Source organism: Bos grunniens, chromosome 2, assembly GCF_055505025.1.
Source record: "Bos grunniens cultivar Pamir isolate PY7600 chromosome 2, Bosgru_T2T1.0, whole genome shotgun sequence".
In the NCBI taxonomy this organism is placed as follows: domain Eukaryota; kingdom Metazoa; phylum Chordata; class Mammalia; order Artiodactyla; family Bovidae; genus Bos; species Bos grunniens.
In genome coordinates, this window is record NC_141166.1 from 110468586 (window position 1) to 110482605 (window position 14020).

A 14020-nucleotide genomic window follows, 5' to 3' on the forward strand; every position below is an offset into this window, starting at 1 on the left:
GCTGCAGTCACCATCTGCAGTGATTTTGGAGCCCAGAAAAATAAAGTCTGACACTGTTTCCACTGTTTCCCCATCTATTTCCCATGAAGTGATGGGACCGGATGCCATGATCTTCATTTTCTGAATGTTGAGCTTTAAGCCAACTTTTTCACTCTCCTCTTTCACTTTCATCAAGAGGCTTTTTAGTTCCTCTTCACTTTCTGCCATAAGGGTGGTGTCATCTGCATATCTGAGGTTATTGATATTTCTCCTGGCAATCTTGATTCCAGCTTGTGTTTCTTCCAGTCCAGTGTTTCTCATGATGTACTCTGCATATAAGTTAAATAAGCAGGGCGACAATATACAGCCTTGACGTACTCCTTTTCCTTGTTCCATGTCCAGTTCTAACTGTTGCTTCCTGACCTACATATTTCCTGGCATACAGATTTCTCAAGAGGCAGGTCAGGTGATCTGGTATTCCCGTCTCTTTCAGAATTTTCCAGAGTTTATTGTGATCCACACAGTCAAAGGCTTTGGCATAGTCAATAAAGCAGAAATAGATGTTTTTCTGGAATTCTCTTGCTTTTTCCATGATCCAGCAGATGTTGGCAATTTGATCTCTGGTTCCTCTGCCTTTTCTAAAACCAGCTTGAACATCAGGAAGTTCATGGTTCATGTATTGCTGAAGCCTGGCTTGGAGAATTTTGAGCATGACTTTACTAGCTTGTGAGATGAGTGCAATTGTGCAGTAGTCTGAGCATTCTTTGGCATTGCCTTTCTTTGGGATTGGAATGAAAACTGACCTTTTCCAGTCCTGTGGCCACTGCTGAGTTTTCCAAATTTGCTAGCATATTGAGTGCAGCACTTTCACAGCATCATCTTTCAGGATTTGAAATAGCTCAACTGGAATTCACTAGCTTTGTTCGTAGTGATGCTTTCTAAGGCCCACTTGACTTCACATTCCAGGATGTCTGGTTCTAGATGAGTGATCACACCATCGTGATTATCTGGGTCATGAAGATCTTTTTTGTACAGTGATTCTTGCCACCTCTTCTTAATATCTTCTGCTTCTGTTAGGTCCATACCATTTCTGTCCTTTATTGAGCCCATCTTTGCATGAAATGTTCCCTTGGTATCTCTAATTTTCTTGAAGAGATCTCTAGTCTTTCCCATTCTGTTGTTTTCCTCCATTTCTTTGCATTGATCGCTGAGGAAGGCTTTCTTATCTCTTCTTGCTATTCTTTGGAACTCTGCATTCAGATGCTTGTATCTTTCCTTTTCTCCTTTCCTTTTCACTTCTCTTCTTTTCACAGCTATTTGTAAGGCCTCCCCAGACAGCCATTTTGCTGTTTTGCATTTCTTTTCCATGGGGATGGTCTTGATCCCTGTCTCCTGTACAATGTCACAAACCTCATTCCATAGTTCATTAGGCATTGTATCTATCAGATCTAGTCCCTTAAATCTATTTCTCACTTCCACTGTATAATCATAAGGGATTTGATTTAGGTCATACCTGAATGGTCTAGTGGTTTTCCCTACTTTCTTCAATTTAAGTCTGAATTTGGTAATAAGGAGTTCATGATCTGAGCCACAGTCAGCTCCTGGTCTTGTTTTTGTTGACTGTGTAGAGCTTCTCCATCTTTGGCTTCAAAGAATATAATCAATCTGATTTCAGTGTTGACCATCTGGTGATGTCCAAGTGTAGAGTCTTCTCTTGTGTTGTTGGAAGAGGGTGTTTGCTATGACCAGTGCATTTTCTTGGCAAAACTCTATTAGTCTTTGCCCTGCTTCATTCCGTACTCCAAGGCCAAATTTGCCTGTTACTCCAGGTGTTTTTTGACTTCCTACTTTTGCATTCTAGTCCCCTATAATGCAAAGGACATCTTTTTTGGGTGTTAGTTTTAAAAGGTCTTGTAGGTCTTCATAGAACCGTTCAACTTCAGCTTCTTCAGCGTTACTGGTTGGGGCATAGACTTGGATTACTGTGATATTGAATGGTTTGCCTTGGAAATGAACAGATCATTCTGTCGTTTTTGAAATTGCATCCAAGTACTGCATTTCGAACTCTTTTGTTGACCATGATGGCTACTCCATTTCTTCTGAGGGATTCCTGCCCGCAGTAGTAGATATAATGGTCATCTGAGTTAAATTCACCCATTCTAGTCCATTTTAGTTCACTGATTTCTAGAATGTTGACATTCACTCTTGCCATCTCTTGTTTGACCACTTCCAATTTGCCTTGATTCATGGACCTGACATTCCAGGTTCCTATTCAGTATTGCTCTTTACAGCATTGGACCTTGCTTCTATCACCAGTCACATCCACAGCTGGGTATTGTTTTTGCTTTGGCTCCATCCCTTCATTCTTTCTGGAGTTATTTCTCCACTGATCTCCAATAGCATATTGGGCACCTACTGACCTGAGGAGTTCCTCTTTCAGTATCCTATCATTTTGTCTTTTCATACTGTTCATGGGGTTCTCAAGGCAAGAATACTGAAGTGGTTTGCCATTCCTTTCTCCAATAGACCACATTCTGTCAGATCTCTCCACCATGACCTGCCCGTCTTGGGTTGCCCCACGGGCATGGCTTAGTTTCATTGAGTTAGACAAGGCTGTGGTCCTATTGTGATTAGATTGACTAGTTTTCTGTGAGTATGGTTTCAGTGTGTCTGCCCTCTGATGCCCTCTTGCAACACCTACCATCTTACTTGGGATTCTCTTACCTTGGGCGTGGGGTATCTCTTCTTGGCTGCTCCAGCAAAGCACAGCCGCTGCTCCTTACCTTGGACAAGGGTATCTCCTCACTGCCGCCCCTTCTGACCTTGAACATGGAATAGCTCCTCTAGGCCCTCTTGCACCTGCGCAGCCACTGCTCCTTGAACGTGGGGTTGGTCCTCCCGGCCGCCACCCCCTGGCCTTGGTCGTGGGGTTGGTCCTCCTGGCCGCCACCCCTGACCTCGGACGCGGGGTATCTCCTCTCGGCCGCCGCCCCTGGGCTCAGGGGGTGGGTAGCTTCTCCAGACTGCCGCCCCTGGCCTTGGGCGTGGAGGCATGGGGTAGCTCTTCCTGGCTGCCGCCCCTGACCTCGGACATGGGGTAGCTCCTCCCGGCCGCCGCCCCTGACCTCAGACTTGGGTAGCTCTTCTCGGCCATTCCTGTGTCCTTGCAGCCTGGCACTCTCAGCCGCTGCCCCTGACCTCGGACGTGGGGTAACTCCTCTTGGCCACCGCCCTTTGGGCATGGGGTCCTCCCGGCTTCTGCCCCTGACCTCGGACGTGGGGTAGCTCCTCTTGGCCGCGCTTAGTGCGCCGGTCGCTTTCCTTACTCCCTTCCAAAATACCCTTTCATGGACAATTCAGCTTTTAAAGTGAAAAATAAAACCCAATAAGAACAAACCAACAGTTGGAAAACCATTTATTCAATTTAGTATTATATTTTATATATGAGGACATTGTGATCCAGAGAAGTTCAGTGAAATATGTTTGTTAATGGCAGTGTTGGAACTATTATCTAGGCCATTTCCAAAAGACAAATGTGGTTTTTATATAGTGGTTACTTTAAATTCAGCTGGAAAGCAAATTTTTTTGAACTCTTAATTTCTGATACTTATGTTGCTTCCCACCTTGAAGGTTAATGGTTGTTGGCCTATGTTTTAAAGTACATTGTATGAGTTTATATGTGTCATTTTTGTCTCAAACTAGTCAGTAATTTGGAGAAGGAAATGGCGACCCACTCCAGTATTCTTGCCTGGAGAATCCCAGGGATGGGGGAGCCTGGTGGGCTGCCGTCTGTGGGGTCGCACAGAGTCGGACATGACTGAAGCGATTTAGCAGCAGCAGCAGTCAGTAATTAGGTGTTGGTTTGAGTCACTTAAAATTCTTTTTTCTGTCATGTAGCTTTTTGTTTACATTATTCCATTAATGATTTTGAAAAGAGCAGTCAAATGATGTTACCTGCTGCCTTAAACAAATATATAACCTTTATGTCAGAACACTTTATTAATCTAAACATTGCATATTTAGGGGCCTAGTACTTAAAGCAAACAAAAGCTAAAAATTGCTTTTCTATGCTAAATGAAATATAATAATTAAAACATTTTATTATATACTATTGGAATTATTTAAAAAATTATGCTTATATGTAGCCACTATAGTATTATATAGAAACCAGTTTTTTTCTTTTTTTTTTAAGCAATGTAATGACACCCTCTTCTTGAATCATAGATGCAACTTATTTCTCTGGTATGTTAATGGTAATTTTTTTTTTTAAGCAGAGAAGGGTTTATTGCAGGACCAAGCAAAAAGAACAAGAGGCTTCTACTCTAAAAAAACCCAAATCCCCGTATGGTTTTTAGGGAGAAGGTTTTATAGGCAAAATTTGGGGAGAGGGCTACAGGGTATGTGACTTTTTTCTGATTGGTTGGTGGTAAGGTAATAGGGTGGTGCCCCAGAAATCTTGAGCTCATCCCAAAGTCACCATTCTCCACTTGGGTGGTGGCCCCAGTTCCTGGATGTATGGCTGTTGTCTCCATTTCCTTCACGTCCCAGGGATCCTTCTTTTGCTCCATAAAGCAAAAGAACCATGTAACCATGTCTGGCTTACAGACAGGACCCAGGGAGACCAAGTATAGTTCCCGTTGCGTGATGCCCATAAATTACCACTCATCCTGAGTAAATTCTATGGCTACATCCTGGAATTTCAGCAGTTTCCTGAGAAGCTGCCATTTCCTCTTCTTTCTCTTGTCTGTATTGTTTTGTCTCATCAATGTTATGTTGAGGAATCACATCAGCATCTTAAGAGTGTCCCTTTGCTCTCAACATACCCATAGACAGAAGGATCTTGAAATGCCTAAAGCGCCAGCTTAGCCTATCCTTGTCTCAGAAGATATTCAGGAAAAATCAACTCCTGTATGGAGACCAGACTATGAATTAGTTCTTTCCTTTTTATAGTGTTCTTGTCTCATTCAGATGTCAGGAAATTCTGCTAATATGGGTATGTGGGCTGCACCAATTTTGCCCTTCGAAACCTACATTATATGGGTTTAACAGGAAACCATTTTGCCTCTTCTTGTAATTTTTTATTTTTATTTTTAAGATTTTCTTTCCCCTACTTACATAATATCCTTTTCCCTTTAGATGAGTCTTCTACTGTTAAGTCTCTAGCTTTCATGTTAGAGGCATTCTTAGGATATCTATAGTTCTGGCTGCTTGTGATGAAGAGCTAGCTCTCAGTGCCTTGGTGGATGTTGTGGATCCTGAGCTTTACTCTGGGGTGATTTGAGCAAGCAGGTTTGTTGCGAAGCCCCTATATTAGTCTCTTTGAAACTTTTTTGGTTTGTAAGATTTCTCAAAGAAGTATTTTCAAATATTGCCCAGAATATAGTGGTCTGACTGCCGTTATTCTGTAAATGAAATGGAGTCAAAGCCTAAGTATTCTGAATCAAAATGCATTTGATGACTTTAACCGCATGTCCTCCTACCCTAAACCGTGCTTGTGTTTTACCTTCTTCAGAGATGAATTCTCCAGCTAGAATTCTATTGGGATGGGGTGAAGCAGTTTCATCCAGTCCTCATTTTAGCCTCCTATCTCCTCAACTCCAGCTTCCTAGGGGCTCAGTGGTAAAGAATCCACCTGCCAGAGCAGGAGACAGAGGAGATGCGGGTTTGATCCCTGTGTTGGGAATATCCCCTGGAGGAGGAAACAGCAACCCCCTCCAGTATTCTTGCTGAGATAATCCCATGGACAGAGAAGCCTGTCGGGCTACATACAATCCGTGGGGTCGCAAAGAGTCAGACGTGACTGAGCACGCAAGCACACGCTCACCTCCCAATTATTGAGGTACCAGGTGCTTCCAGTTTCTGAGCTTTTTAAGGATTCTGCAGAGTAATTGGGGTTGATTTTCAGCCTTCCCCCTTGCCTTCTTGTGATTTGGCTTTCTTAGGTTTACTAGAATCATCCACATAGCCATTTGCTTTCCGATTAACAAAATTTTCGTTCTCTTTCCCTTTTTGGATTTTCCTCATCCTATGCTTTTCATTAAAAGAAAAATACTGTTACTATTATTGTCATTGGAGTTTTGAGTGAAAGTAAAATTAAATATTTATGTTCATTATGTCATTTTAACTTTGAATGCTGAATGTATGACTTACATTCTCTGGATTACTGGGTGAAATTGAACCTTTAAAAAAAAACTTAATTTCCCTTCATGATTCTTGCATTGAAAGTGGTGTATGGATTATCTTTGATGGCTTTTTGGTTAGATTGTCTAAATTTTATTAGTTCTCAAGTTTTATTTTTTTATATTTGGATCTCTAATCCACCTGGAGTTGATTTTTATAGAGTGAAGTAGTGATTTATTTATTTTTTTCCCCCTGCAGAAAACCACCTCCAAGACTATTTACTGAAGAATCCATGCTTTTCTCACTGATTTATAATGCTAATTCTGTCATATACAATTGATCCTCATTATTTTCAAATTCTATATTTTCTAATTTGACTACTTGGTAAATTTATTTGTAAACCTTGAATCAATACTCAGAGCACCTTACTGGTTATTTACAGATTTGTGTGGATGTGCAGAGGGCACCTAGATTCAAGTGGGAAAAAGCAAAACTCTGCCCTCTTGTTTCAGCTCATACTATAGACAAGGGTCCTCTTCATGGTCAGTTCAGTGCTGTGTTTTTGAATTTTTGTCCTTTGGTGATTTTGCTGATTTTGCTGTTTAGAATGTCTCCCACATGGAGTACCAGAGCACCATGTAGTGTTGCTGAGGGCAAGAAGGCTTTGATGTGCCTTACAGAGAAGATTTGTTGTTAGATAAGCTTTGTTCAGGCTGTTACAGTGCTCTTGGCTGTGAGTTCAATAGTAATGAATCAATAGTATGGTATATCCAGAAAAAGGTTGAGGAAATTTACTGGTCTGTACATAAAGTTATTACAAAAAGTGCTAAAGTAGCATGTATCGTATGTGATTGAAGCTATGGAATCACCATTTAAATCACAGTTTAATCTTGTGTCTATCATCTAATTTTGGTTTTATTTTATTTTTATAGTTTAAAACAGAGTGGAAAATTCCCTGGAAATCCTTGGCCACCCTATAAGAAAAGGACACCACTCCATCCCAGCTATAAAGGTCTCATGAGACTTTTGCACTGTAAAACTTTACACATTGTGCTATTCACTCTGCTTTACAAGGTACAGTAGTAATTTGACTAAGAAGACTAGATTAGAGTTTATTACCATAATTCTTAAATAAAAATGCCAAAAGATAATATGAACATAAAAGTACCATTTATAAAGCAAAGTGTATTTATATATTTAAGATGTGTGAGGATATGTCATAATCACATGTATGTGAGTTGTATTCTTGTAATTTCAAATCTAAGTTGGAAAATAACAGAGCTACACCATTTGTTATGGGAAACTATTCATCCTATCAGTTTCAGACAGGAATTATTATACAATTAGATACAAAGAAAAAAAAAACTATTGTTTCTTCTAATTAGAATTTGAAAAATTAAAAATTAACTTAAAAGTAAAAAGTATGCCTATCTGTTAACAAATTTCCAACCACTACATATATATTATTTAAATTATTTAAGAAAATTAATATATTAAATTTAGTTAGCAGACATTTTTGTTTTTTTTTCTTAATGTTTGAGATACAAACAAATACAGCTTTTAGATTTCTATACCTTCTATTCTTTTTAACTCTACCCCATGATCAGTTTTTCATTTTACTTGCAAAAATTACTCCTGTTAAAATTTTAGACATGGGCCTCAAAAAAAACCAATTGAATGGTTTATTTTCATTCATTTCTAAGAAAATTATTCAGTAAAATAATTTAAAATGTTCTTTTTTTTAGTTAAAATAGAATATTTTTATTATTAAAAGGATATTTATAGTTTTGATCTTTTATAGACATTTTTCAATGTTTACTTAGTGCCAGATTTTGTTTCAGATGCTTTGTGTACACATATATACATTATTTTAATTCTAGTAGAAATCCCTATGAGTGACAGTTCTATTTTTATTCTCATCTCTCAGATATGTTTTTTTAAACATTTTATTATGTAGTTTTGGTTGCACTGGGTCTTCATTGCTGCATGTGGGCTCTCTCTAGTTGGGGCAAGTGGGGACTGTTGACTGTGGTGTGGGGGCTTCTCATTGTGGGGGCTTCTCTTGTTGCAGAGCACAGGCTCAGTAGTTGTGGCTCATGGGCCTAGCTGCTCCACAGCATGTGGAATCCTCCTGGACCAGGGATCGAACCTGTGCCCCCTGCATTGGCAGGCAGATTCCCATCCACTATATTACCAGGGAAGACCTCAGATATGTTTTTTGAGTTTTAGAGGTTAAATAACTGAATAAGGTTAAATAAGTGAATAAGTCAGTAAATCTTGATTTAAAAATTAAAGAAGACTACTGCAAATGATTTGTGTCCTTTCAAGTTATATTTTTTCAACATTTTCGTTTGCTTACCATAAGAATAATATTTCCTCAAAAATAGAAAGGCAGTATTTAGTTGTTACAAGATTACTATGACCGAGTTTTTAAAAATCTCAATTTTGTAATATCATTCCTGACTTTATGATAATAGAAGAACCTTTAATTGACACTGCATTGGCAGGTCAGCTTTCTAAAAATCAGTGTCAGTAAACCATTTCATCTCCTGCCATGTTTAATATTAAAAAACTTTAATATAGAACATGTTAATAAAACTCTCCTGAAACCATCCTCTCTTTTATTGTAGTACCTAAAAAAGTTTTTTTTGCTTCCTTAACCTTAAAGTTATACATTTGAAGCTGTAAGATGTAATACCACAGGTTTTCAAGCTAGAATTTATTTGATTTTAGCTAATAATAAAGGAGGCAGAGTTGTAACGGTATGCAGTCATTGGAAGTCTAAAATCTGTGTTCTGGTGTTGCTTACGCTAGCTGAGTGTGTGGCTGAACCTTGGTTTCCTCCCTGTAGAGTCTTGGGTTAGAAGGATTACCTCTGTTGCCTGTCAACCTTCAGTCCCGCCTTACTGCTCTCCTGTTCTTCCCACCACCCGTCTACGCCACCTCCCTACTATTTGTTGAACACCAGTTGCTAGATATTATTTGAAGCAGATTAAATATGTTAATTGTATAATCCTCACAATAATTCTGGGCTATTATTCCAGTTTTAAAGATGAGGAAACTTAAGACCAGGTGTTGTTCAAGATCAAATAACTTCAGTATATACAAAATGTGTATAAAAAAATCAGGTTTTTAAAAGGTTCTGAAAGTCTGTTCTCCTCACCATTGTGCCACACAAAATATGAATGGAAAAGTCTTCTCAGTAGTCAGATGGAACATTAGAAAATCAGTGAACTGGAAGTCTTAATTTTTTAGTCACAGTAGATTAGCTCCTAAGTGACTAAGGCTTTTCCAAGCCCTCTCTGCTGTTTGGGCAGTTTCTAGGAGGCTCAGCCTAGACTGGCCTCTCTTTGTTCTCCCTAGTCTCCCCCGTAGCGGACAGTGCCACTCCCCACAGAATCTCTCGTTTGCTGGCTGGCTTTTTTTTTTTTTCTTTTTAATAATGAAGACAACAAGATGGCTACTAGGCTGTTTTTTCCTTACGGTATTTTATGTGTCTTCTGGTTAGTAGTTTGTTGCATTATACTGAATGAGTGATTGGTATAGGTTAGCCCACCGAGTCCTGCATAAAATGTGTAAGGCTTGCATAATCCATTTATAAGGTCAGATTTGTCAGTATTTCCTCAGCGCAACCTGTCTCCTAACCACTTTATTCTTTTTTCCTTTCTTGTATAAACCACACAGTGCATACACATGTACACAGTGTGTGCACAGAACTGAACACTGAACACTGAGTGCAGAGCACTCAAGCTCAGGACTATAATTTTAGAGACAGATTTTAATAATATTAATGTTCCATAAACAATTATTTTGCTCCCAATTATATACCAGGTGCTGTGCTAAACACATTTGCATGAACTATCCTATGTAACAAACATTTATCTGATATCCTTGTAATCCAGAGAAAAGTGTCAATAACTTAGGATGTAAAATATTCCTGTTAAATTACTTTATTAGATACTAGTATTTCTATAATAATTGTTTTAGTGGATTATTTAATGTGTTAAACTTTAGGTGATCAGTGAACTAATGATTCTGAATATTGCCTAAAATACTGTGTAATCCTGGGAGGGGAACCTGTTCTTTTGGTTTGAGTTTGTCTTTTCACCAAGGTATATGTTTACTTACTTACATATCTGATTATGATATGTATAACACACATATGTATATATGATATGTATAACATATATATATTATAACATATATGTATAAATAACACATATATATTATGTTACATTGGTCTATAAGGTTAAAATACTTTTTGATATTTAAGTGAAATATGTTTTATGGAAAAAAGTAATATGGGGCATTTTTTTCCCTTTTTAAAGATTTTGATGGATCATCAAAATCTTTCAGAACATGTACTCTGTATGGTTTTATATCTGATTGAATTAGGACTTGAAAATTCAGCTGAAGAGGAATCAGATGAAGAGGTAAGTAGTTTATTATATTTTTAAATGTTAAAGTTGTGGTATGCCTTAATAAAAGGTTGCATGTCATCTTGAAGGTATTTATTTTGTCTGAGTATCAAACTTAGAAAAAAATCTTCTTAGGAACTTGGAAAGGCCCTTTTAAATCTTCAACTACATATGTTCTTTTAGAGATTTCACTAATATATAAAACTCCCATTTCGAGAATTATTGAATTTGAAATTTGTAATTCGTAATATGTAGATCTAAGAAAAGTTGTTAGTGCATTTTTGTGCTGTGCTCAGATGCTCAATTATGTCCAACTCTTTGTGACCCTATGGGCTGTAGTGTGCCAGGCTCCTCTCTGCTTGGGATTCTCCCAGCAAGAATACTGGCGTGGCATTTCCTCCTCTAGGTGATCTTCCCAACCCAGAGATCGAACCTGCATATCCTGTGTTGGCAGGCAGGTTCTTTACCACTAGTGCCATTTTTGTAGTTACTGCTCAGGAAGATCCCCTGAAGAAGGAAATGGAAACCCATTCCAATATGCTTGCCTGGAAAATCACATGAACAGAGGAGTCTGGCGGACTACAGTCCATGAGGTCAGAAAGAGTGGGACATGACTGAGCAATTGAACTACACACACACACAGACACTGGTAAATAATTATGTTAGGACTTCAGTCTAGAATTCTAATAATTTCATTAGGGATTTTATTTTTGAATAGCAAATTTTTTCTGTAAAGATTTTAAGTTAATGGAGTAAGATTTGTTGTAAAGAAGAATGTTTACTTGAGAATATAAGTTGTTAATGTGTTTCAGGACTGTATAAGTATCATTTCCTTGAAAGTAATTGTTAGTTACTACAAATTGATTTTACAGTTAATTGATATTTTTCTCATTCCCTCCATACAAAAAGACAACAGCAATAGACAGACAAGTGAAAAGGCTAGGCAGTACTTGGTAGTCTTAAGCTGAGTCAACCTGTATTCTTTCATAGATATTAAAAAGATCATTAATATTCCTCTAAGAATAAGTCAGACTTTTGATAGATTTTTCAGACTTCCTTCCACAGTTAGTCCAAATTAGTGTTATTTGACTGTATTATGAGTTATTTTTAATGGGTGATGAAAAGTATCCTGTACTGCGTATTTCCAAATTGAAAAATGTATTTTCTTCTGGAGAAGTTTAGCTGACTTCCATATTAGCATCAAGCAGTTTGTTTTTAAATTTTGTGTTTGCATTTGGTTTTATTCGCACTTCGTAGTTGGTAAATGTGACTTTAAGGGATTAAAGGATATAACAGGCAGTGAACCATTATTTGGGCTTGTTACATCTCCATTGTATCTTGGACCTCACTGACAAGATTTGTATTCATTATGTTTATGTTTCAGGCATCAGCATGTGGACCTGAACGTTGTCATGACAGTTGGTTTCCTGGTAGTAACTTAGTATCAAATATGCGACACTTTATAAATTATGTTAGAGTGAGAGTTCCAGAGACTGCTCCAGAAGTGAAGAGAGACTCACTTGCAAGTACCAGCTCTGATAGCTTGGGATCTTTACAAGTAAGTGTAAAAGTGAGAACAAAAAAGGGAAAGACTTCATTATATTAGGATGTGTCATTTAGATCATCTTATCATATCCTAGGACTTCCCTGGTGGCTCAGTGGTAAAGAATCTGCCTGCAATGCAGGAGACGTGGGTTTAACCCCTGGGTTGGGAAGATCCCCTGAAAAAGGAAATGGCAACCACTCCAGTATGCTTGCCTGGGAAATCCCACGGACAGAGGAGCCTGGCAGGCTGTGGCCTATAGGGTTGAAAAGAGTTGAACATGATTTAGCAACAAAACAACAACAGAAACAGTCATATCCAAAAGAAACATAAATATGATTATAGATAACTTTAAATTGTCCTTTATATCTAAGCAACTCTGATATATCTAAGCAACTTCTTCCTCACCCATCTTTTTCCTTTAATCTGCCAGAGTTCACGTCGGCCTAAAGTTCTTCAAAGAGAGGTAGATGTATGTGATACTTGCATTAACTAGCAATGTGGCTTTAACTGGAAATGGGGACAAATGCTGAAGTATTGTGTGTATATGTGTGTGTTTAATTAATATGGTTACAATAAAAAAAAAACATTTAATGTATGTGTGCATTCTTTTTAAAATGCAGTAATTTAGGCTTTATTTTTAAAGAAAATCCACATTATTGAACTTAAAAAATAATACTGCATATTTAATAGTGAGCTTTTCTTAGTAGTGTTGGTATTTTGGGCCAATTATAAGACACACATTTTGTTCTGTTTACATTTAGCATTGTTACTAACATCTTAAAAATGAATGTTTCTGAAATCAAAATAAATTTTATCTTTAGTTGCTGGTGGCATGCCATTCACAACCCCCCTCTTTTTTTTTTGCTTATATGATAGTTAATTAACTGATAAAATAAGCCCACAAAAAGCTTAAACTTCTTATGTTGTGTATTTGGACTCATTTTAAAAATAAGCTATCTTATTGCATGTAGCTTAATTAATTTATAAAAAGCAGAAATTAAAAGTCTTGAAATGACATGGCAAACAACTAAACCTAAATACTTCTAATTCCTACAATCTAGATTTTTGCAAGTAAAGAACATTGAATCATACATTTCTTATTGAAACAAGTTCATTTGTAGGAACTTTATCTTTGACAGTATGCTTTTTCTGTGAACACCATAAAGAATTTTGAATAAAATATTGCAGTCTGTAAGAGGCAGCTTTTGCCTCTAGTGCTGGTAGAGGGAACTTGACAAACAGCTTGGACATTTAAAAAAAAAAAATGTCTATTAAGCTCATAAAAGCTCAGCTGATTGAAACATTGTTTCTATGCTTGCTTTAAAAAATTTAGTGAAATCTATTAAACTGACTTGTATCTTAATTAAAAGATGATTTCTAAGAGCCCTAATGTAGTTTGACTGCTTTAGCAAAAAGGCTATTTTGAAGATAAATTATTGAGAAAAATAGTTTTAAAAAATCTGTTCAAATAAATATAGTTATATTAAATATGAAAGATTAATTTTTCATCTTTTATTTCATTTTAGTAACTTAAAGCATTTATGTTAGAAGTAATTTTCAAACTTTTAAAGTTCTTTAAAAATGAAATTAATTAGCAGTTGAGATTCATTAACTTGGAAAAAATTAATTTATAATTTTCTTAAGTGGATGATATCGTGGTCTTCTAGAATTTAGTCAGGAGTGTAGTATTCTTGATGAATGTCGGATAGCTTTGATTCCTTTAAACTGATGAAAGACTTAGTTTATGATTCCTTTTGAATATGGCTGTAGATACTACTGAAGCTTTGTCTATTTTCCCTGATAGGCTTAGGGGGCTTGCAAAAGAAGTGTTACTGTGGATAATCTCCTTTTTCCTCATTGTTGTTTCCAGATTGAGTGGGACTAAGTATATTTGAGAGAAGTTAAGGGACAAATTTACTTAACAAATCTATTAAATAAGTCTTTGGATGAAACTTTG

At 37.2% G+C, this 14020-nt stretch overlaps 1 protein-coding gene across 12 annotated transcripts in view; it reads left to right on the top strand.

Annotated features, from left to right (window-relative positions):
- The window catches only part of UBR3 (ubiquitin protein ligase E3 component n-recognin 3), a 205024-nt gene that overhangs the window by 95879 nt on the left and 95125 nt on the right, over nt 1–14020 (top strand). For 8 of the 12 annotated variants that reach the window (XR_015147496.1, XR_015147497.1, XR_015147498.1 and 5 more), the window contains exons 20-23: nt 7032–7173; nt 10428–10532; nt 11902–12075; nt 12494–12526. Coding sequence is in view for 8 of the 12 variants with exons in the window: in XM_086357128.1 (XP_086213254.1) it covers nt 7032–7173; nt 10428–10532; nt 11902–12075; nt 12494–12526 (454 nt within the window). In the remaining 4 variants the exon portion in view is untranslated. The remainder of the gene's footprint in view (nt 1–7031; nt 7174–10427; nt 10533–11901; nt 12076–12493; nt 12527–14020) is intronic. The other 4 variants (XR_015147499.1, XM_086357120.1, XM_086357166.1 and 1 more) reach the window with 1 other exon arrangement.